This window comes from Heliconius melpomene, chromosome 20 (genome assembly GCF_056956725.1).
Source record: "Heliconius melpomene rosina isolate 202511_hmr_F chromosome 20, ASM5695672v1, whole genome shotgun sequence".
Taxonomy (NCBI): domain Eukaryota; kingdom Metazoa; phylum Arthropoda; class Insecta; order Lepidoptera; family Nymphalidae; genus Heliconius; species Heliconius melpomene.
Genome location: NC_140408.1, coordinates 12850381 through 12873817, shown reverse-complemented (window position 1 = coordinate 12873817; position 23437 = coordinate 12850381). Strand labels below are relative to the sequence as shown.

Below are 23437 nucleotides of genomic sequence, written 5' to 3'. Positions count from 1 at the left end.
ATTACATAATGAGAATGCATTGTAAAGTGATATTTTCGCTAACATTGTGTTGTGTCAGTCAACACGCAATGTCTCCAATCCAAAATTGGATGGAAAGAAGAAAATGAGGTATCTTAACACCAGTTTCCCTGTGCATACATACCTATACGTACCTACTTATTTTTCATTATGTATCTTTTAATTGGGTTTGCTTTGTTTTTTTCATTATTTTTATACTTATTATTTTTAGTTTAAATACGTTTATTTTAGTGGATGTTAATTATATTCCAACAGGCTCTATCTAAACTGCCTAATAACATCCTGAGCCCTATTACACCGGCAACTGTAAGTTATTTTAGTTTTTTTTATTTTGCTTTATGTTATAATTAATTATTGTTATGTTTGTTGTATTTTATTTTTCTTATTGTATTAATATTTATTTATTCTATATACAGACAACGCTAATGGAACCGCTCATTTTTTATTATATGTGAAGATGTAGACTAAACATTTATTTGACAAATTTTAGGTGGTCGACAAAACTTGTCATTCGCCGACGGCTATGTTAGAGCAACACATGATGTGGGATGATATTGCTATATTAGCGAGATATTTGGTAAGCATAGAATAGAAGGATAATCTAATCGTTTATTTATCTTTTTATTATTAAAATAAATAACACTATTGATTTTTGTATAGCAGTATAAAACTAAATTGATCAAATTCGTTTTGTGTTATTTTATTTATAGAAAATGTTAATATTATTAATAGAATTGATGATGATCTACGTATGACATGAAATTGTAAAAAAAATGGCAATTATATAATCAACAATATAAATCGTAAAGAATTTAAATCCCATTCTTTTTTTCTTCTGTTAAAATATGTAAATAGTTTAATTGTTTACAGTACGTGCTCAATATCTTGCATCATACAAAATATTACATTTTATATTTAGCTGTGTGGGGAACGGAGTGTCTTAACAATACTTTCCTACCCTGCTTCACAGCAGGAGCACACAGCAGCTGATTTATTTTTTTATTTTTTAGCTAATGCTCTCGTTCAACAACTGCCTCGACGTGGCCCGCCATTTGCCCTACCTGTTCCACACGGTGACGTTCCTAGTGTGCTCCGGCACTGTGTCCATGCGAGCGGCGACTCACGGTCTGGTCATCAACATTATACATTCGTTGTGCACTTGTAATTCACCGACTTTTTCTGGTAAGTTTTGTTTTAAGTTTTATGCTGTATGGCGCATTTAGTATTACTCTCAGTTCCCTCTTACCCTACTAACTCCGTTTCTCACGCACCGTCGAATTTTCGAAACCTTTTGTATTAAGTGGCGGAAGTTAATGCCCCACTTTGTCTTGTTATCAAAGCAGAGAAACGGTAACATAATAAAAAAAATATATTTATGAAGAACCAATCAATCAAAAACCAATTTTTATAAAAAATTAAATTGCAATACGTAAAAACTGAACTAGGAAAAAATGCGGGCAGTAAAATTATATATAAATTGATTGTTAGATTTCCTAAAAATAAATACACTAATTGATATATCAAAAGATCAATTGATTGAAATATAGATCAATCGATTGGTTAATAGGTAAACACAACCTTTAATTAATACATTGATTAATGGACAATTTTCTTGATTTAATTATATACAATGTTTATAATTTACAGAGGAGACCCAACGTGTCCTAATGCTCTCACTAGACGAATTCGCTCTACCAAAGTTCTATCAAATGTTTGGTATTTCTAAAGTAAAGTCGGCCGCTGTCACTGCATTTAGAAGTCCTTATAATAGACATACTGGAGATTGGTAAGGATTATTTGTTTTTTTTTTTAACTTTCCGCTTTTTAATGATAAACACGTGATTTTTTAAATATTAATATTATATTTATTATATATTTTATACTTCATACATCATCCCATCCAGGTATTCAGAGCACTCCTACACTTGCTCAGAAGTTAGCAGCAGCTGTGCTGGCTCTAACACAGCAGGAGTGGGGGTGGGCGTGGGAGTGGGCACGTCCTCACAATCAGACAGGGAGAGGCTCCCCCTACAGTCGCTTGAGACCATAGCGGACGCGCTGCTAGAGATCATGGAGGCCTGCATGCGAGATATACCTGACTGCGACTGGCTCAATACTTGGTGAGTCTGCTGCCACGCCTCATCGATGGTACTATAACCGTCGTTTTCTACACTATTGTGCATTGTTCACTCGTGCTCCGGAAGAAAATAACCAAAAGCAAGAAAAATCCTAATATCAAATCTGCGCAGCCGTCCACAGATAGCTTCAGAACGGCTACGATTCGTCTACCGTTCTGTATTTATTTTGCGAATTTGGAACGAAGTATAATTATGTACTATAATTTATAATTAACTGCAGACCACCCTTAATAGTAGGATTTTAAATTCAGACGCTTTTTCATCTTCTGCATACTATTTTATTTGTTTCAGGACATCATTAGCTAAAAGTTTCGCATTTTGTTTCAACCCAGCGCTACAACCTCGGGCCCTTATTGTTTTTGGATGCATAAGTGAGGAACAATTTTGCTAAATCATTTACAAATAAATTTTACATGAAAATATATTAAAAACTTATTTTAGCTGGGAACACGTCTTTCCTCGCTTTTCCAACATTTACAAAACGTGTTAACGTGTTACGTGCAAGTAATTTCGTTTTCCAAGTTTTCAATTTTATAAACTAAGTTTAACATGCCTGCATGCATGATTACAAATTTGAACCCACTGGTGGGACGTTATCATGTTGTCTCTTAAATACAGTATACATTTTTTTTCAATATATTCAGGTAAGAACGTAACAGACGGCGATATGAAACAATTGTTACGCATTCTAGTGAAAGCATTAGAATCGTTCAATGATTTGGCACTTTTGGAGGCTATAATCATGTGCCTGACGAGATTACAGCCACTTTTACATCCGGTAAGTTTTATATATAATTCTGGGTCGTCATATTAGAACTGATGTATGAATTGATTGATATTTTTATAAAACTAAGTATTTAATTCGATATCATTTTCACAACATATTATAAATGTCTTTATAGTATTTTTTTTTGTAAAATTATAAATATAAGAGAAGCAATTTACGTGTATAATAATACTTGTTGGCGTTGCCATGTCAACGTGTATGCCACATGGTACCGTACCATTTTCAGCCGACTTAAAAAAACAGATTGTATTTTTTTAGTTAACGATTCATTAAAATCCTTTGTCATAAGTTAAACTAAATATATTTGTCTCGTCTTCCCAAGGAATCGCCAATCCACAAAGCGTTATTCTGGGTAGCACTATCAGTGTTACAACTAGATGACCCCACTTTGTACGCGGCGGGATTAGCTTTGATGGAACAGAATTTACATACATTGGATTCGCAAGGCGCTTTCGATAATAGGGTAAGTTTGGGAAAAAACCTTAAGCTTTTGCTTTTTGCATGGGTGTATTAGGACTGTGAACTGTGTGGACAAGGATCATCCTTCCTCCCCCCGCTTCCCTATTCCTACTTACCTTTGGATTATCGTATTGGTTTTTTCACTACTTATATTTCAATGATGCATTAGGATTTATTCAATTTGTAATTAAAAAAATATTAAATACATTTGACATTTCAGACGCTAGAACAAGTACTAATGGAAACAAGGGAGCCATTGGAATGGCACTTCAAACAATTAGATCACGCTGTCGGTTTAAGGTAAGCTTAAAAAATAAATAAAATGAAATGTGACATTTATTATGTCATTAAATTTTTAGGTATGTATATGTTGGATGACTGAATGTGATATCTAATAATGGTCGTTATGTTGTCAGTTTCCGTTCAAACTTCCACTTTGCGCTGGTGGGTCACCTCATCAAGGGGTTCCGTCACCCCGCGGCCGGCACGGTGTCGCGTGCGTGCCGCGTGCTCGCCGCGCTGCTCGCGCTCGCCGCGCGTCCCACCCGGGACAAGTTCCAGCTCACCACCAGGACTGTTGCTTATCTTACTGGTGAGTGTGTGTGTGTGCGAATACACTGACAGACACACACAAATACTGTAAATAATGTTGTATGGTGCTCGGAGCACCTCGTAGTACCTAGTAGAACGTAGAACCTACGTAGAACTTCTATCTGAATAATTTCGAAACATATAGTCGATGTATGTTTATATCTTGTTTTTTTTTTAAATGTTAACTGCTTCCGATTAACATTTAAATTAGTTAAAATAAATTAACATATCATTCAAAACTTATATGGAACATATGAGAATGTAACAGTGGATGATAAAAAATCTAATAAAATAGATATGCCGATCCACACCGCGATCCACTACCGCGTTTTTTGTCATGCTAGTTTCACTCACATATTCACAGACATACATACAGTATAATCGATGAATCGTGGCAGCCCTTAAGCAGAGCTTTCTGGACTTTTGCACACTTAAGCAACGAGTTACAATACCTTCTCACATTAAAATTTTTCACATTCTTCAATTTACGTCAACACAAACAAATTTAATAACCATATTTTTAAATATTTATACTGAAATTTTAATTTTGTCTGACAATTGACAATTTTAATTTAGGTTAATATTCTTCCATAGCATTAGTGTGCGTGAGCGAAGAAGTTCGGTCAAGGTGCAATGTGAAACACTCCTTACCAAAATGGCTGCCGGACAACTGTGATCACTACTGTCCAGCTGTGGAACATCAACAGGTGACTTTTTAAAAATTTTATATAATTTTATTACAGTAGAGAAAATTAATGATATCGCTGTGACACCATATTCTACATTTTATTTGCCAAACGCTGCATCCTGCACATAGCAGAGTAGAGAGAGGTAACCTGGGCACGAAGTGTTAAGAGATACTCTGTTACTAATTAAAATACTCCCTATTTTCCGAATTCTTAAAGTATTGCGTGTTGAGTAACAGAACTTAACACCGCGCTTTGTCTCCTTACCAACATATGGAAATGATAATATTAAATATTTCATTCCTGGAGAGGGAATCAATGTTTCATTTAATAATATAAATTTCCGCTCAGTCATCAATGCTGATCCATCCGCAGTCGTCGCACGCCTCGTGTCAAGGGAGACGACAGAAATCGTGGGATGTCCTGGATCAAGCCGCTTTGTCTTCAGCTCATGGGGGTGAGAAATATTTTTGTATGTTATGCAGGGGGAGTGAGAAGGAAAATATGTTTTTTGTTTTTTTTTTAAATGTTATTAGAGTGCATAAGTTATATATTAATAAATCATCATTTTATTGTATGAAGATGTTTAAACAAAATAGATTTCTAGATATATTCTAAGTAATTGGCACCGGTTGAATAAATTCTCATGATCATTCGGAACAAAACCTTATCCAGTTGTACATATAGTAAAAGCTTAAAAACTTTGAATATAGGAAAGTCACCGACACTCCAACAATCGAGCAGCGGCGGCCACAGTCCACATTTAATGAATATAGCACATCAGGTAATGTACAATTTTTATATTTATTAATATAGAAACATATACAGTACGGTTGGCGAATCGTGGCCGCCTTTAAGTTAGCTTTATATGGCTGCGTACATTTAATTTAAGGATTTTTCTTTCTTCTGATTGTTTTATTCTCGAGGTAACAGTGCGCAAAACTTCAGTAAATCTAAGTCGCCCATGACTCTTTCACCGTACTATATATATATGTGTTTTGTAATATAACATATGTACGTCAAAAGTCTAAAGTTTTTTTTAAACAATAGAAAAAAGAAATTCTATCTTTATTATAAGGGAAACAAAGTGTCTTCACATAGTGTGACATAGCGTGAAGCAAAAAAAAGATGAATTCAGTAACTAAAAGTTAATGCATACTTTTACTAAATTACTAACTTAATAACAGTTATTTGTTATTGAAATGTATGTATATTTACTACATGTTTTGACAATGACATGCATTGAGTTATCATTTTATTGTTTTTGTTTTAAATGTTTCTGTGAGAATTGGTTATTTAATATATGTTTAGTTTGAATTGAGAAAAAAAATCGGAAAGGATATATTTTGTATTCAGATTAGATAATATATAGAATAAATTTGAAGCGTTTATTTAGCACAGATTATATATTTCTATGTAGACAAGAAATTTTCTTTACCGAATTTATTCTCTTATCATTCAAGTTCGTACTTTACAATAATTTTCAACACTTACATCATATTTTAGAATATTCTGTTCTTATATTGTAATGGAAGAGTTTGTTTGGTTGAACGCATTAACATCAGAAATTTTAATCATATTATGTCATAGTCATAATCAATTCATAAATTATCATGGAAGGCGATATTATGATATACTGCGCTGCCCCTTCGTAAAGAAGTACCTCTGGCCCTAGAATATGTCACGTTTTTACTAAACTTAACATAATAACACTATATTCTGTCTAGTTTAGGATTAGCATTTATTTATCTAAAAGTTTTTATCATTATACAAATATATCCTTTCCCTTTTGAGGCAATTGGCTTATTATGGATATTTACGTAATAATATATGTATACAGTAAAAAGTGCGGCTTCATTGCGTTGAAATGACAGTGTTATTGAAATGTATGGCCATTTAAATATTTCACGTGAAATCTTCTCATATATATATATATATATATATATATATATATATATATATATATATATATATATACGTATAGCCAAATTCTATTTTTTAATTTATATATTTTTCTACAGAAACAATATTAATTTCGAGCCTTTGCTTATTTTCTTTTTATTTATTTTTTAATAATTTTAATTCAAAGTACAGTTAAAACTTATACATCCTAGAATCTACATTAGAATCCTCTTTAATAGTATGAGTAGTTTTAAAAATATAATTCGCTTAAAAAATTAAATTTCCTTTATTTCTAAGATGAACTCATAATTTGGCTATACGTTAGTATTAATTATCGTCTAGTTAGTGAACGATGGTGTATCGTATTATATTGTTGTACTTGTTTGTTATTTCCTTATATGGTTCTTGGGAGATTACATAAACTTCTTGTATCTAATTTTATTGTACTGTTTTAATTCTTTAAAAGTAGATCATAAAATTAAACACTTTGTATATATGTACTTGGTAAGAAAAGAGGCAAGTTCTTCCTAAAAAAAATTTAATAATACAAAATTACTTCCAGTAACCATAATGAAACTAAAACATTTCTTCTATTTCCAGTTACAACTAATCATTCTATCACGTTCTTTCATGCAACTTGTATGGACTTTATCGTGTTGCGTTTGTATTCGTTTGTATCTCACATTGACTATATACGCATATTCGTTATTTACTAAATGTGTTAAAAATATATAATTTAAAATATATACTTCTATATAATCTTTTAAAAATATATTCTAACTATCGAAGTATATCAATTAAATGTCGCTTTTTGGTCTAACTGTTTGTACCCTAACTTAAACGAATATTGCGTAAATAAACGTTTTTCATATGTATATGCATGTATGTCCTATGCTTTTGCACGTTTAGACGTCAGCTAGAATGCGTTTTAAGACTCAACGCTCGTTCTCGGTACCCACGTCCAAAGATACCATTGGACCGCCAAGGGTATAGAATTTGTTTATTAAATGTATATAAAACTATTATAACAAATATGTATTTATTTTAATATTTATTATGAACATTCGGATTAACAGAATTTAATAAAGACTAAAAGGACACGTGAAATGTGAAAATTGATATTTTTTTGTAATATATTAATAAAGACTGATTAAATATTAAACAATTAACATAAAAAATAATTAAATTTAAATAATATACATAAAATTCTTAAATAGTAAACATAATATGTTAACAGTCTGTATATTGCATTGTTTAGCTTTGCTTGTTTTTTTAAAACCAATCGATTTCCCATTTTTTTAAGATGCTTGTATCCAAAGGAAATGATCCTAACTTAGAGAAATCCTTATTAAATAAATAAGGTTCCCTGCTAATCGATTTCCCTAGATTTAAAAAAGTGCGGGTCCAACAATTACAAATACATTCATCCAATTAGTTGAAGTGATGTAGTATTAGGTATGCAAATACATAAAAATAAACTTATTTTTATCATCATAAAAATTTTCGCCTCTATTCGAACAAAATAATCAAAAATATATTTTTTAAATCATCTCAAAGACATTTTTGAGTATTTTTCTTTGTATCCTTACTGTTATATATTGACTTTATTATTAAGTGAAATCATAGGTTTGATCGTCATTAGCTCATACTAAATAAGAGTTATCTTTTTGTGTTCAAATCTATCTGATGTAGAATTTGGATATTAATTAACAATTTCATCAAATTATGATTTTCATAATCGAAGAAACTATGCATTTTAATAATATAAATAGCTTAAATCAACTTCGAAACATATAAATTAAACAACACTCGGCTTTCACACTTGCCTAATTCGGAACATCACTATTACTATTGTATCGACGTCACTTAGTAATAAATAAAATAAAGTGTTTTAATCATTTATAAAAAATGAAAACATTTTTTTAGTCTTGTCATTTATTTGTGGTTTATTTCCACCATTACGGCTCTGACGTCGATACTCAGTATGATAATATAATACCTATAAAAAATCCACAATATCGGATCCGCACGCACCACACATGTACATACTTACACGTGTACACATATACATATATACACAGGACAGTGAAGGGCGAGCGCATAGTGTACAGCACGGTGCTGCGGGGGACGCGGCGAGAGAACTGGACGTCGATAGTGGGTTAGATGTAAGTAGAAATGATATTTAATTACTTCATTTTTTGTCATGTTTAATGGGGGCACTTTAGGTACAGTTGAAAATTATTGTTTCAATACGAAATTTTATTTTAAAATATTCCTGGTTTTTTGTAGTGATGTACTTATTTGAAACTGATGGTAATGTCATATCAGGTTGTCTTTGCCGAATTTGCTTAAGAAATATTACATAAAACAAAAAAGACATTTCGCATAAAGGGAGGTTATCAATTCGACTGTATTTTTAGGTCATCGTAGTTGCAGAACAGCAAGATATAATTTTCCAATATTTCGCCGAAAAAGATTAAGCTATGATTTTAAGATTATTTATAAATAATAGGTGGTAGACGATGATGGCCGTGGATCTCCAGGCAGTACGGATGACACTGAGCGACCCTCCTCCACTAAGTCCACAGATAGCGAATATCCAGATACCACTACTAAAGTAATCTTCTTTTTATTTAAATTCATTTGTACAATATTAACTGTATGACATAACTATCGCTTTTTTGTAACTATATTTTTTTTTTTAGTGTTTGAAAATTTTCGTGTAGAATTTAGGCAGTCTACTTTAATAACAACGTTCTTTATATCTATAATCCTACGTTGCTTTAAGAAAACAAAAATTTAAGATTTTCTTCTATGTTTTCAGCAAGCATCACAAGACAAAGAATCAAATAGTCCGGAATGTAATTCTCTACTAGACCCGTCAGTTCTCAACGATTTCACAACACAGGCCCTTGTATTAACAGTTTTGGCTACTTTAGTTAAATATACTACTGGTAAGTTTTATAATGAAATTAACATACTTACTGTTTGATGGTGACTCTTTAATACAAGATATTTAATAAGGTAAAGCTAGTAAAAAGTTAAAGTTAGTTGAGTAAATTATGCCACCTTTATTTTTATTTTCCTGCTCTCGTTGACAAAACGCAACGTTGGATTCCGCTTCGTAACACTAAACGTCCTTTAAATGCACGCACTACCTAGGTGCGTGCGGAACTGAGCATCTCAACACTATCTCATCTTTTCTTACTCACTACTAGAAACGGGAAAACGTTAAGGTACTTTTCTTGAAACATTGATCGGATTATTTTTGGTAATAAAATTTTTAGTAGGTAAGTACCTTATCAATGTGTGGATAATACTTTTAAAAATAAAATTATAGCTAAATATTGTATTTATGACTGTTCACTGTGTCTATAACAATATTAAAATTTCAGATGAAGATGAAATAAGAATCTTATATCAATATCTGGCTGAGGGTTCCGTAGTTTTTCCAAAAGTTTTTCCAGTCATGTAAGTAATATATACAAATAACAACTTGGTGAAAATGCTGCCGTGTCACTAAAATATTTTTTGTTAATAAATGACATAAATTGAAAATGATTACCATCAGCTCCGCTGCTTACCACTCGAAAATTCGGCGGAAAGTAAGGAACGAAGTGTCACAACACTAAGTTCCTTCTGCCTATTTTGCTATATGCAGGATACCGCGTAAAGCTTAAAAAATGAAGTGTTTATATGATTTATTATTTATATTATAATATTGTTTTCACAGTCACAGTCTTCTCGATATGAAAATAAACCACGTGTTAATGCATTGCCACGATCAAGTCATATTGAGCGCTGTACAGAGTATTATACAGGTATAGGTACAGGTTATACATGATTTTATATTTTATATGCATAGGCGCAGGGCCGTGTGCTCCCTACCCGATAATAGTCTCGTGTTTAGCACGCAAGTCCTTCAAAACTCGGCGGAAAGTGGGATACGGAAGTGTTTTAATCGGAACAGAGTGTCTTAACACTAGGTTCTCAGGTACCCTCTGCATAGCCTGCTATGTGCGGGATACAGCGTGACGCTAAAAGAAAATTAAAAATATGATGTTTTACAGAATATGATAGCATCAGAAGACGCGAGTCAACAACAATTACATTACATGCAGAGTTGTGGGTTTGGTGGGTTGTGGAGATTTGCTGGACCTTTTACTAAGGTACCTATTAATAATTCATTTATATATTCTATAGGTTACAAGTTTATATTGTTTATTTCTAATATGCTGCATGGAATGCAATGTGGGGTATATTTCAATCATTATTAATAGATAATGTAAGCATACGATCAACACTTAATATAAATTAGTTATCATTGTTTGTATAGTCTTACAAGTCTAATACTTAATGATGTAATTACAGATCTCTCTCTACATTTGCGAAAGTATATGAGTACCGTTAAAATTAAAATATCTACTCAACCCTATTATTCCAGAACGCGTGCACACCAGAAAGCAGTGAGCTATTCGTCAACTGCCTAGAGGCCATGGTCGAGACCTGCCTGCCCGGCGACGACTGCACGCGCCAGGCACCTCCAGACCCAGACCGACCTGTGCCAGACCGACCCGATCGACCGGACCGGTCTGACCGGGGGGATAGGGGGGATTTGTTGGATGAACATAGATATACAGGTGATTATTATGTATACATTTGGTAGACATATAGATAAGCACAGCTAGATCCAGACCGACCAAACCGGACTGGTCGAGTAGTTGGAAATTATTTGTTGGATGAACTACATGTGCTGGATATAGGGTGAAAATAAAAAAGTCATTAGTTCCTTGTTAATAAGAGATATTGTTTCAGGTGTCCTCCGTCAGCCTAATTTATTCGGAACAGGACAGGATACTTAGCGAAGTGCTGATGTATGTATAATAATTATTTACAAATATATTTAATTTATCTGCTTTTTTCTGGTTTCGTACACAAAAGGTAAAACCCTTTTACTAAGAATTCGCTATCTGTCTGTCTATCTGTGATGTATATTTGTTGCCGTTAACAAATACTAAAAATAAATATTTTAGGGGGCTCTCAATCTTTTTGCCCAATTGTCAAGACATCGCGTATTCAGCGGCGAAACTGAGCGCCGCGCTTTGTCTTATTACGAGAGTTAAGAAATAAACATTTCTTAACTTAACAGCGGGAATTGAACCCACAACCGAATTACGTTTATAATCAAGCGTCCCCTATTAATATTTTTTTTATTTACAGGAATTCAACTTGGCCTGTTGTCAAACGTGTTAAATCTAATCTGAGATTATATAAAACTAATATTACTTAAAAAAATATATTTATAATATATTTACTTAGTAAATGTTGTCTGTACGTCTCGATGTTAGATATATTTAAATTTTAATATAGTTTTATAATGGAATGGACAATTTATTTAATTAAATACGCATATGACCAATATTAATTTTACATATTGTATTTTTTTAATTATTTTTTTATCCCACACTCGGGCTTGGGAAACTTGTGTTAAGACACTTCCGTTCTCCGCCTAAATTATCTTATATGGCATTTTTTTAAATATTTATATGATTCATATGAGGCCTAATTCATATTTATGTTTTTTCGTAGTTTTAAAATTCAATGTTTAAAGCGAGTATTAGCAATATTGATTTAATAAATAAGTATCGGATATCAATTTTTATTATAAAATTAATTATTCAATTTGTTATTAATTATTATTATACAAATTGTCCATTCCGTTCATTATATAAATATAATTGTGAAAGTATGAGCACAAATTAATTATGACTGATATAATGGTCACTATATCGATGTCACCAAATAATAATATTGTATTTGCGATATTGACAGTACAAACGATGATTATGTTAGAGTGATAATATTTTAATGCTCTCTAGACTTTCTTTTTCTCTCTCTCTCTCTCTGTATGACGAAGCGATGTTAGTTAGACTTCGTCATAAATTAAAATTTAAAAAAGTACTATGATAAAAGTAAAAAGCTTTTTTAATGAAATGAATGACTGAATCACTTACTGACTTAATAGACCTGAATGACTGACTGACTTGCTGACAGGTAGAGTACAAGCTAAGCGTTTGTGATAACATTCAAGCTTAAACCTTCTTGACAACTACAAAATTATACTTACTACAAGATTTATATGTACCAGGGTTTATAATCATCGATAAGTTAAAATTTTGACATACAAATAAAAGAAAAGATTTAAAAAACATTAGCATTAACATATTTCAAAATTTTAATCACACATTTTATTATTTCAATATTTTTCCAATTTTCTGCAAAAATAACTTTGTATTATGGAGTTTTAGCAAAAAAATGTCATAAGAACACTTTTTTATCAGTTCCTACAATTCAAATATACTTACAAATATATATTTAATTATAAATTAAATATATATAACATATTTATAAAAAAAATAAAAAATAACAAGGATATAACTCATACAGTCACACATTAATATATTATCTGTTATTTCATACTTTTCATGTTTAATTGAAAAAAATAGCGTGCCTACAAACTATAGTACAAATTAATTTTATTATAAGTAAATACATAAATATGTATGTACAGTATGTTGATACTTTTTTGCTTAAATATAGAGCAACGAAATAAAATTAGTAATTAATCGTAATTAACTAGCTAACATTGAATTACATATTTGTAATTTTTACTCTATAGTTAGCTCTGTTCATACTATATGAAAGGTTTCATAAATATAAAAAACCAAATATTGGTAAAAAAATATACATATATTGAAATCACACTAAATTAGTAAAATAACAAAAAAACTTTCATTCTTTTATTTTTTATTAAGTATTTAAAGATTGGAATTTATTTTAAGGGTTATGTTTTATTTTAATTTAGTTTTTTTTATTATGAAAAAATAAATGTCACAAATAAATGTCTTCCTGTAAAATTTTTTGGTTTTAAAATTCATGATTACTATCTTTAAAAATAAGTTAGATCGGTTTAGTCGTTTCGTAAAGCCTAAAGTAAGTTATTAAGTGTGTTATTATAATCTATCTTTTTCTTAGAGTAAAATTGTACATTTAATTAAAAATGTAATTGTACAACTATTCAAGAAATTGGCTAGTAATAAAATTTCGTAAAAAAGCTTCCTTTCACATACAGATACAGAATTATTTTAGGATTACTTTGATGTACGTCTGTGTGTGCTTTTTTTCAAGAACGCTTTGAAATATAAAGCTTAAATTAATTTGGAATGCTTAAGTCCTTAATCTCTTGAAACACAGTGAACTTCTATTATAACATGTCTAGTTCTACACAATTTTATTCTAAGAAAAAAAAAATTTGCTAAAACTACCCACCGCTATTGCCTCAAAATGTTTGTAATTGCTAAAAGCAATAAAAATACATGAAAGTTTTTGAAAATATATATATTAAAAATAGAGAATTTGTCACTTTTTATGTATTTCATAGGGTTAATTTAAAAAAAGTTGACATTTTCAAAATCTTTTTCTATACAAGGTAGTGACGTCACAAATGTTTGTTATTTTTTTTTCTATAAATGTATATTAAAAAAATAGATAACTTTAATATAATAGTATTTCATATACTACACATAAAATTAAATAATCAATATATTATTGTAATCTTATGGCATTATAATATTTAACTTTTGCCATTTAAAAATGTTTTGTTTTATAATGCCATATAAATATTTCAATATTAAAAAATATATGTATGAAATATAGATTTTATAAAAAAAAATATATAGTATCGCATTTTTTTTTTTAATTATAGCCGGCCGTATATAAAATTTCAAGTAAAATATAATATAAATTGTATATGGATATTAGATATAAAGAATGCTTCACATTAAATCCTTAAATAGGGCTATTTATTGTATCCTTAGTAAAACATGTGGCTGAAAATGTTGTTTTATTTTTTATACCTGCTTTCTGTTAAACATTGTCCCTTTTAACAAAGTGAACGAATATTTAAAAAGCTCCAGCTCCACGCTGTATCCCGCACACAGTAGGGTAGGTGAAGGGAACCTAACCTAGTGTTCATACACTCTGTTCTCCCTTCTGCCGAATTTTGGATTCATTGCGTTTTAAGTAGCGAACTTCCTCGCCGCGCTATGTTTCGAAACCAGAGCGAAGAAATGTAAACATAAATTTAATTAAATATTTCATTTCCTCAAGTGGGGGTTGAACCCACAATTAGTCGCGTAAGTTAGTGTAGTTAGTATATCTATTTTTTTTAATATTAGTAATAATATAGAATATTAATTCAAAGAAATTAAATTACATATTTTTTCCGCATATTAGGATAGGCAGAGAGGACCTAGTGTTGATACTCTGTTCTCCGTGATTTCGACTAATAACGATCGATATTGATAGATTGACTGAGTGGTAAATGGCGCAATTCATAAAACAGTCCAATAAATGTTGTAAAATAATATTTCATTTTAAATATAACACAAATATAATTTTTGATAATTAAAATAAGAGGCGACACACCTCGGAAGGATTACAAGATATCCAATAAAAAAGCAATTTCGAAGAAACATTTTAATAACAAAATATAACTAAAACATATACCAAAATAAATATTCTTTACTATTTTACATTCATAATTAATATACGTATATTTATAAACAATACACAATTATCTGGATAAACAAAATTATTATATTAGTCCAAGATCTTAAAACTCTCTTCTTAAGACCAGTCGCGGCGCAGAGGCACAAGTATGTCACTGTAAAGAGGTTATGGGTCTGATATCCATTCGAGGAAATGAAATACCTTCTTCAAAGTCGAGATAATGCCTGTTAGGTGGCGAAACTTCACATCGCGCAGTTTTTCCTACTATAAATAAAAAGAAGTCAATCCCTCGAGTGGAAATCGAACTCATGATCATCACAATAATAGTCGGACTCTGTATCCCGCACGTAGGATAGGCAGAGGGAGGAAGTGTTAAGATACTCCGTTCCCATTAAGACACTTCTCTCTGCGCTCCCTTCCCTGATGTGAGCGGGATACAACGTAAAGTTAAATATTAAAAAAATATTTATGATCTGTAATACAGATTATTTATTATATAATTACTTTTACTATTCTCAGTAATTTATATATAAATTGATTAAGTAGCAGATTCTGTTTAGATCTTGGCTATGTCATTAAAACACAATACATATATTAATTAAGAATATTTTTTTTTATTACAAATCAATTTTTTGGTGGGAAGTATACAATTTCACTACATATAATTACTATTATAATTTGTGCATAAATGCCTATAATGATTTAAATTCTGTGTCATAAATAATTACAAATGATTTAAATCTAATATTTATATGGACGACAGTGAAAAATTTATACAGGAGCTTCAAAGTTGATAATAATATAATTATTTATTTTATATTTATAAAAGAAACAATAATCAAAAACAATGTTGAATTTGAGCAAATATAAACATAAAATATATTATTAATAATTATTTAATTTCATTATCATATTAATAAAGATTTTTTCTAAATCGTACAAATTTCTACTTTAAAGTCTACAATTTTGAGTACAAAATGTCTATATTATAAACATTAACACCTAGTTAAGGCATTTTAGGTTTATTGATGGAAATTATTGACATATAAAAAAAACATAAACATATTTATAATTGAGCCCATTTTTTATTTACACAATATTAATATATATTGTACTATAATAAGTAAATAAGAGTAATATATTGAAGAATGTAAATATCGATTTGGCAATGAAAATAGAATGTAAATATCGATCGATATCAATATGTCAGAAAAAACAATTGCAAATACATTATTTGTTATCAATATTTTAAGCCAATTTTAAATTAATGTTGTATAAAATAAAATAAATGATGAAAAAGAAACAATTGGAATGATCAAGCATTATTATATGAAAATAAACATTAAATATTTAAACAAAAATTAATAAGAACACGATGATGTATTTTTATAGTATATTGTTTGTATTTTGAATAAATAATATATGTGTATAATTCCATTTTAAAATATCTTGCAACAAAGTAGAATTTTTATTCATCATATACAAGATTTAATGAAAAAATGGCACAATATTCGATTTATTATTGTCGATAGTTTGAATTAGAATAAATAACATCAAAAGACAGTTTGATTTGTTTAATTATGTGCACTACATAGAAAATTTATGCAATAAAATCATCTATAAAATTACTACATATACGAAAATGTCAAATATGAAAAGAAAACAAATTTATTATTTTTTTTTGGAAAATACTGAAATAAGATCAAAAATAAGTCATCACTTCAAACAAATCATTTTAATTTTAACGATCAGGAAAAATAAATTGTAAATAAAATACAATCCACTTTTGATTTTAGCAAAAAACAAAACAATTTATAATTTTATATATTCATTTATTATTGTATTTTTTTGTCAATTGTGCAAGAGGCATATCATCCTCTTATATTTATTGAATTTGCAACTTGTATTAATTGAATAGATTTATTAATTATTGTTTTATTATTGAATTAAATATTAAAATATAAAATATTTCATATTCGATTAAACAGCCTAATATCTAAATCCCATTATATTCGAGACATTTAATTTTAAACATAACTAAACTCTACATGTATTTCCACTATTCTTTACATAGCAACCATAAAAAACTGGTAAAAGAACCTAGTACCATCCCATTAAAACAAATCAAAGAAACACAAATATTTAATATACTTGCTCGTATATTTTTTACTTCACGTTATATATACAAGGAAGAATGAGGAAACCTAGTGTTAAGGGGCTCTGTTACCCTCGCACCATCCAATTTTCGGAGACATTGTATGTTTGGCGGGTATCAACGCCGCGCTTTCGAATCGAAATAATAGTTGCGTCAGAAAATGTGAAGTATTAACAAAGTAATGAAATAAATAAATAGTGAATCTTTTTCACTATATTTTTAGTCAAAGTAGCAGAGCTCGTATAATAAGTATAAGTATTTAAGTTCAATTGAAGAAGTTAAGATTTATTATGCAATTTATTTATTCTTCAATGGTGAATGTAAACTTAAAACAATATCATATATTTTTGTTTATATTGTGGCATAAAGAGATTGTTCTTTCTAATCAATTCTTTTCATTAATTCCAAAATAATTATTATTTTTCTAACTAGATCACGAAAACGCCTATAAAATAAAAAAGTATTCCCTCTAATAAGAATTCAATCCAGAATACATTAGAGTAGGTACGTCAATCAAGACCTACTTAAGCGTGTTAACATGTGCATTTTTAATAATAATAGTAATATCCGGTAAATGTTGATAAAATAAATCAAAAAAATTGTGAAGTTTATATATAAATTATAAAGTACATTTTACACCACCCCGCCTAATACCCAAAAAACCATTTCTTGTCTATTATACCTGAAAAAAAAAGAAAATAAAATTTTATGATTCTATATAGTGTTAAAACAATTGTGCTTCCTCTATATTTCAAAGACTAATTTGACCAAGATATAAAAAAAATACCTTTACAATTTAAAAATCTTTTATAACTCATGTGTATTGAAAGTCAAATCTGTTATTTTTTTTTATATTTTTAAAACCAAGAATGTAAAATTAAAAAAAATAAGATAAAGGTTTTTTCCTAATGTTTTTTCACTATTTGGCAAATTAAAATTAAACATATATATTTACCAGTACAATTTACATATGACAGCTACGTACTGTCATTAGACGATTTTGTTTCTTCTGATTTTGTATTATTCTGAAAGAAAAATATATCAAATTTAAATTAATTATAAAAAATCTACACCAACTCTATGACAGTATATTGGTTTAGAGGCCTGTGATTCAGGACTAATATTTCACTAATAACAAAGAAAAAAATTACCATTAATTATCCATACCTATATTATAAATTCGAAAGTAACTCTGTCTGTCTGTCTGTCTGTCTGTCTTTTACGCAATCAGGGCCAAACCGCTAATTTAATTGTGATAAAATACTCATATAGAGATACTTGAGGGTCCCGGGATGAACATAGGATGCTTTTTTTTTCTCATATTTGTAATATTTTCGATATATATCAATATATTAAAATAATTAATTTGACAAGCAATTTATTCCGCCATGTTAATAACAATCGTCGCTACGCGTTGCTAAGCAACGACTTGCAAAGTTTGTTGTTTTAAGAAAACGTCACCCAAAGTGAGTTTGCTTAATGCATACATGGCGCGCGACAATATAGATTTGTATATATTAACAAAAAATAGATGATTTCTATAATTTGATATTCATCCTTATGAAAATAAATATAATAGTCACTTTTAGCATTTCATCTTGATGGAAATTATAGTTTACTGTATAACATTCTAATAAATAATTAAGATGTCACTGATTCCAAATGACCTAGCCTACGAGTGGTATAGTATGACCGACGCGAACGGGCAGATGACTTTGATGATTTTATAAATTTTTATATATTTTCGAATTACTATTATTTTTTGTGTAATTATTTGCTGCTTATAATTAATTTATCTCAGTTCGGGTATCTATACCGATGTTATACACTTAAAATATCGTAATTTTAATCATTTGAGATTTTATTTAATATTGTTCGCAAAAATTAATAATTATTTAATATAGAAAAATGTTTAGTACGCGCAAACTTTAGGTACTTTTTCTAATATTAAGAATTTCCTTTAGTTACGTTTACTTCTTTTGTTTGTTCATTCGGTTACTCAGATATTTTTTCTTATAATAAATCTCCACTTATTATTATTTTTTAACTTATTTTAATTATTTAGGCTTATATTTTCGCGGGCGTAGCCGCGTCCGGGCCCACTAGTATTAATATATAAAAAGACAAAAAAGTAGTAAGTACTTTATGTTTAACTTATAAGATTTGATTATATATCTTAAAACTTGAAAAAATCTAATAACTAACCTGACTATCAACAGCAACATGCCCATTTTGCACCGGCTCCCTGAGGGTATCGTCTTCATCTGACGGCACGTCGTAGAACTCTTCGCTGTCCATTTCTATGTCTGTACCTAAATTACAATTATTTTAAAAAATACTTATCATGGTATATTTTATTTTTCATATTTTTGCAATAAATTCTTTCTTATCACGTCGGTTATATAATATATTTTATATAGAATTACAATATAATTGAAGTTATATATAAAATTTTAATTTTAATTTTTAACGATAGAACAATTTATGTAACCTGTGTTCAACTTTGTACTTAAAAAAAAGAATATATTAGTAGTTATTTAAAATATAATCAATATCATAATAAATCAAATAAATAATATTACCAATTAAAGATTGACAATCAGTGAAATATTCTGAATCGGTTGCATCTCCCGCCGATGCGATAGCTTCTCTTTTAGGACGAGGTTTTTGTCGGACCCGCCGTAGTGTTCTGTGTTTGAAAAATAAAAATGTAAATAAATCAGCTTTACGCTGTATTCCGCACAATGCAGGGTAGGAACACAGGGGGAACATAGTGTTAAGACACTCGATTCCCCGTCGAGTGGGGATCGAACCCATGTAACTAAATTTACCTATGCAATTTATTATTTAATATGTAAACATCGCTGAGACACTAGCGTGTGACTGTAAGCCCGAAAGGTTACGGGTTCGTTTCCCACTTGAAGAAATTAATGATTTCGAAGTGCGGGGTTAACTTTTGCTCAACGCCTCCAAAATTCGGCGGAAAATGGTGACCGGAAGTGTTCTAATGGGAACGAAATTTCCTAACACTTGTTCACAGGTTCCCCCTGCCTACCCTGCTATGTGCAGGGTACAGAGTTAATTTGATATTTAACTCACAGACCTTAATTGAATCAGCCTCTTTTCAAGCATCTTTTATGTTATCTATTATATTATTTATTTTGTGTAGTCTTTTTGTAAAAATAGCCAAAATAATATATCCTGATTTGTTCTGATTCACATTCCTATAATTTTATTTCATACATGCACAGCTCACACAATACACAAGACAAATTTAACTTTGTTTAATAATAGCCTAGACAGATCTTTTTTCATTCATATGTTACAAACCAGTCAATGGAATTTTATAATTTTCTTTTCCTATCTTGACCAAAAGAATCTACATATATAGAAAATATAAATATTGCCTTGATTAAAGAACAACAACAACAACAATATTTCCTTGACTGGTATTGAACCTGTGAGTATCATATTACACTATAGTGCCATTATTAGATATTGGTATTATACTGTACAGATCAAACTTCAAATATGAAATCAATACTATCAATATTCATTTTTCATTTTAAAAGGGTTAGTCCACAAATGCTAACAATAGAAATAAGTTATAAAAAGCATATATATAATTTCATTATAACTTGATTAGGATGTCTGCCTTAATCGGTCCTAAAAGGTGTGGGTTCAAGTCCCACTACATTAAGAATTTCATGCATTTCCTAATATAAGTATAGCACATATTTTTATTTTTAACATATCTCCTGCTTAAAAAAGGGGAAGAGCTTTGATTGACTAAGTTATCCCAAAACATTCATGCAATCCAATCATGACTTCAATACTCTTAATTTTTTTAGTAATATTTTTAATTTAGTTAGTAATTATATTTTAGCACAATCATTTTTTTTACCGAAAACCAATTATTTTGTCTTAAAACATGCATTTTAATAGCATTAATTGTCAAAAATTTGTTATAAATCCTTTCAAATGATCCACTCACCGTGATGGTATAGTAGCTTGTTGTTTTTCATACCTAAGACACATAAATTTATACTCATTGATAGGTGGTCAATTAAAAAAAATCTTGCCTATAAGATTTATTTTGCTATATTTGCTTTTAAAAATTATATTAATGAGATTTTATTTTTTCATTTTCATGGTGTATCTTGCATAGAAGGGTAAGAGAAAACCTAGGTCTGTATTTACAGGCCAATATCCAATCCAGTATATGTAGATTCTTTTGAGATCACTCTCAAGATTGACGTCAGACTTGAGAATGGTTAAGGGCCTTAGTATAAAGTTGCTCCATATTTTATTAATTACGATTCTAATAATTCTAATTCTATAATTCTGTTCAATTTTCATTTTCTCACCTAAGTGAGGTAGTGCAATATTGAGTTACCTCATTTAACAATATCTCGAAAATTGAGCAGGGCATGGGGAATGAAGTGTCTTAACATTAGGTTTTCTCTGCCTACCTACTCCTACATGCGGGAAAAGGAGGTAGTGTGATGGTAAAAAATATAATATTTACAAAAATATAAATAAGTGTTAAGACAATTCCACTAAATTATATTTACAAAATGTTTTAACACTGTTATTACCTTCAAAACCAGTATTGCAAAACATTAGTAACAAATTAATGAAACATATTAAGAAATATATTATAACAAAAATAATTGAGATTATAAGGAAATTAATATTTAACATGGATTTATATATTTAACATACATAGAAAGATTTATGTTCATTAAATATTTTAAAGCAGTCTGACTGTAAATGTTAGTTGTGGAATTCAAAAAAATTGGTGGAAAATGAAGAATGCTGTGTGTCCTAAAACAGTTTCCTCTGAATTATATTGCCTGCACACTCACTATATATGGTAGAAATACAATGAAATTGATATTTATAGGTTATTGTGAAATTTACTTACGTTTCTTTTTGAAGTTCTCTTAAAGCTTCAAGTTCAGTCCTCATTGATGCTAATTGTTTGTCCAGTCTTGCTACTTCACTTACTGAAACATTATGAATATCTTTTTATTATATATTTTTTTATTTTATTATTTTTTTATTGATTTTACTTATATTCACTTTTATTTAATTTTATCAAAAGGTTTGTTGACAAAGGTGGTATTGCTAAAATAAATTGCTTTCGGTGGAAACTGCCAAACAGTAGGAAGAAAGTACAGTATATTTTTTAGCTACACTCGGTATCGCACAGTATAATAATAGCAGGATAGGCAGAGGGAACCTGGGTACTACAGTTAAGACTCTCCATCCCCATTAATACACTTCTGTCCCTGCTTTCTGCCGAATTTCACAGTACAATTATAAAAAAGATTTGAAAAAAAAGAAAAAAATATAAATTAAAACATTATTATAAAAATATTAACCTAATAATTCTTTTTATATTAAACATTGTTTATAAATAAATAAAATAAAAACTAAACTGCCTGATATATTATTACATAATACAATAATATATGAAAATAAATGAAAAGCTCACCTAACATTGCTCTTCGCTTTTCAGCATAAACTTGTTCATAAATAAATACTCCAGCTGCACCAACAAGCCCTACAATAGCGGCTCCCACCATCATACGAGGAGATAAATAGCTATTTACATTCATTATACTTGATATTTTAAAAATGTGGTAGTTGTAAACTCAAATATACCGTTATTAATACTTAAGCACTTTGTTAATAAGTAATTAAAAACAAGTTTAATAAGAATTAATGGATAAATGTTGATAATGTACTAAAATTCTATTAAAAACAAAGCGATTTTTTCTATTGTGGTTTATGAGTGGAGAAAGTTGCGATATATTATTTGGAAAACAGATATTCTTGAAACAATGTTCTTTATCTATACTATACTATTGAGATTGTTAAGGATCTTATTTATTAACAAAATACTATTATTTTATTATTTAATATGCCAGAAAAATTATAAAAATCCGATTATTATGTCAAAATTATAATGAATTGAAGTTATCAGAGTTCAAACTTCAAAGTCAAACCATTAATTATTTCAAACCCAAATTGACAGATATATTTGACATAGTGAGTGATGCCCACAATTTGAAAAAAATATAAATTATGTGTTAATTGCATTAATTTTCATAATTTTCACTGT

At 29.4% G+C, this 23437-nt stretch overlaps 2 protein-coding genes across 7 annotated transcripts in view; one reads left to right on the top strand and one right to left on the bottom strand.

The window, feature by feature from the left end:
- Nf1 (neurofibromin 1) overlaps positions 1–14477 on the top strand; it is a 43860-nt gene extending 29383 nt beyond the window's left edge. For 2 of the 5 annotated variants that reach the window (XM_085205393.1, XM_085205392.1), the window contains exons 46-68: positions 274–324; positions 509–595; positions 1029–1200; positions 1666–1804; positions 1923–2138; positions 2448–2527; positions 2801–2934; positions 3266–3406; positions 3623–3702; positions 3819–3994; positions 4588–4700; positions 5031–5136; positions 5393–5463; positions 7491–7568; positions 8663–8746; positions 9094–9198; positions 9406–9535; positions 9977–10052; positions 10315–10402; positions 10652–10750; positions 11026–11221; positions 11397–11455; positions 11802–14477. In XM_085205393.1, coding sequence (XP_085061519.1) covers positions 274–324; positions 509–595; positions 1029–1200; positions 1666–1804; positions 1923–2138; positions 2448–2527; positions 2801–2934; positions 3266–3406; positions 3623–3702; positions 3819–3994; positions 4588–4700; positions 5031–5136; positions 5393–5463; positions 7491–7568; positions 8663–8746; positions 9094–9198; positions 9406–9535; positions 9977–10052; positions 10315–10402; positions 10652–10750; positions 11026–11221; positions 11397–11443 — 2469 coding nt within the window. In that variant the 3' untranslated portion in view covers positions 11444–11455; positions 11802–14477. The remainder of the gene's footprint in view (positions 1–273; positions 325–508; positions 596–1028; positions 1201–1665; positions 1805–1922; positions 2139–2447; positions 2528–2800; positions 2935–3265; positions 3407–3622; positions 3703–3818; positions 3995–4587; positions 4701–5030; positions 5137–5392; positions 5464–7490; positions 7569–8662; positions 8747–9093; positions 9199–9405; positions 9536–9976; positions 10053–10314; positions 10403–10651; positions 10751–11025; positions 11222–11396; positions 11456–11801) is intronic. The other 3 variants (XM_085205396.1, XM_085205395.1, XM_085205394.1) reach the window with 2 other exon arrangements.
- Positions 14478–15104: 627 nt separating this feature from the next.
- LOC146528084 (uncharacterized) lies at positions 15105–23338 on the bottom strand. 2 transcript variants are annotated; one of them, XM_085205397.1, is made up of 7 exons: positions 22808–23338; positions 22235–22316; positions 21302–21334; positions 19890–19996; positions 19513–19619; positions 18263–18332; positions 15105–17989 (listed from the first exon to the last, which is right to left on the bottom strand). In XM_085205397.1, the coding sequence occupies exons 1-6, from the start codon at positions 22929–22931 to the stop codon at positions 18285–18287; spliced, it is 501 nt and encodes a 166-aa protein (XP_085061523.1). In that variant the 5' UTR covers positions 22932–23338; the 3' UTR covers positions 15105–17989; positions 18263–18284. The 2 variants fall into 2 exon arrangements, with proteins under 2 accessions (XP_085061523.1, XP_085061525.1); XM_085205399.1 differs by lacking the exon at positions 21302–21334 and having other exon boundaries at positions 22808–23306.
- Positions 23339–23437: the final 99 nt, after the last annotated feature.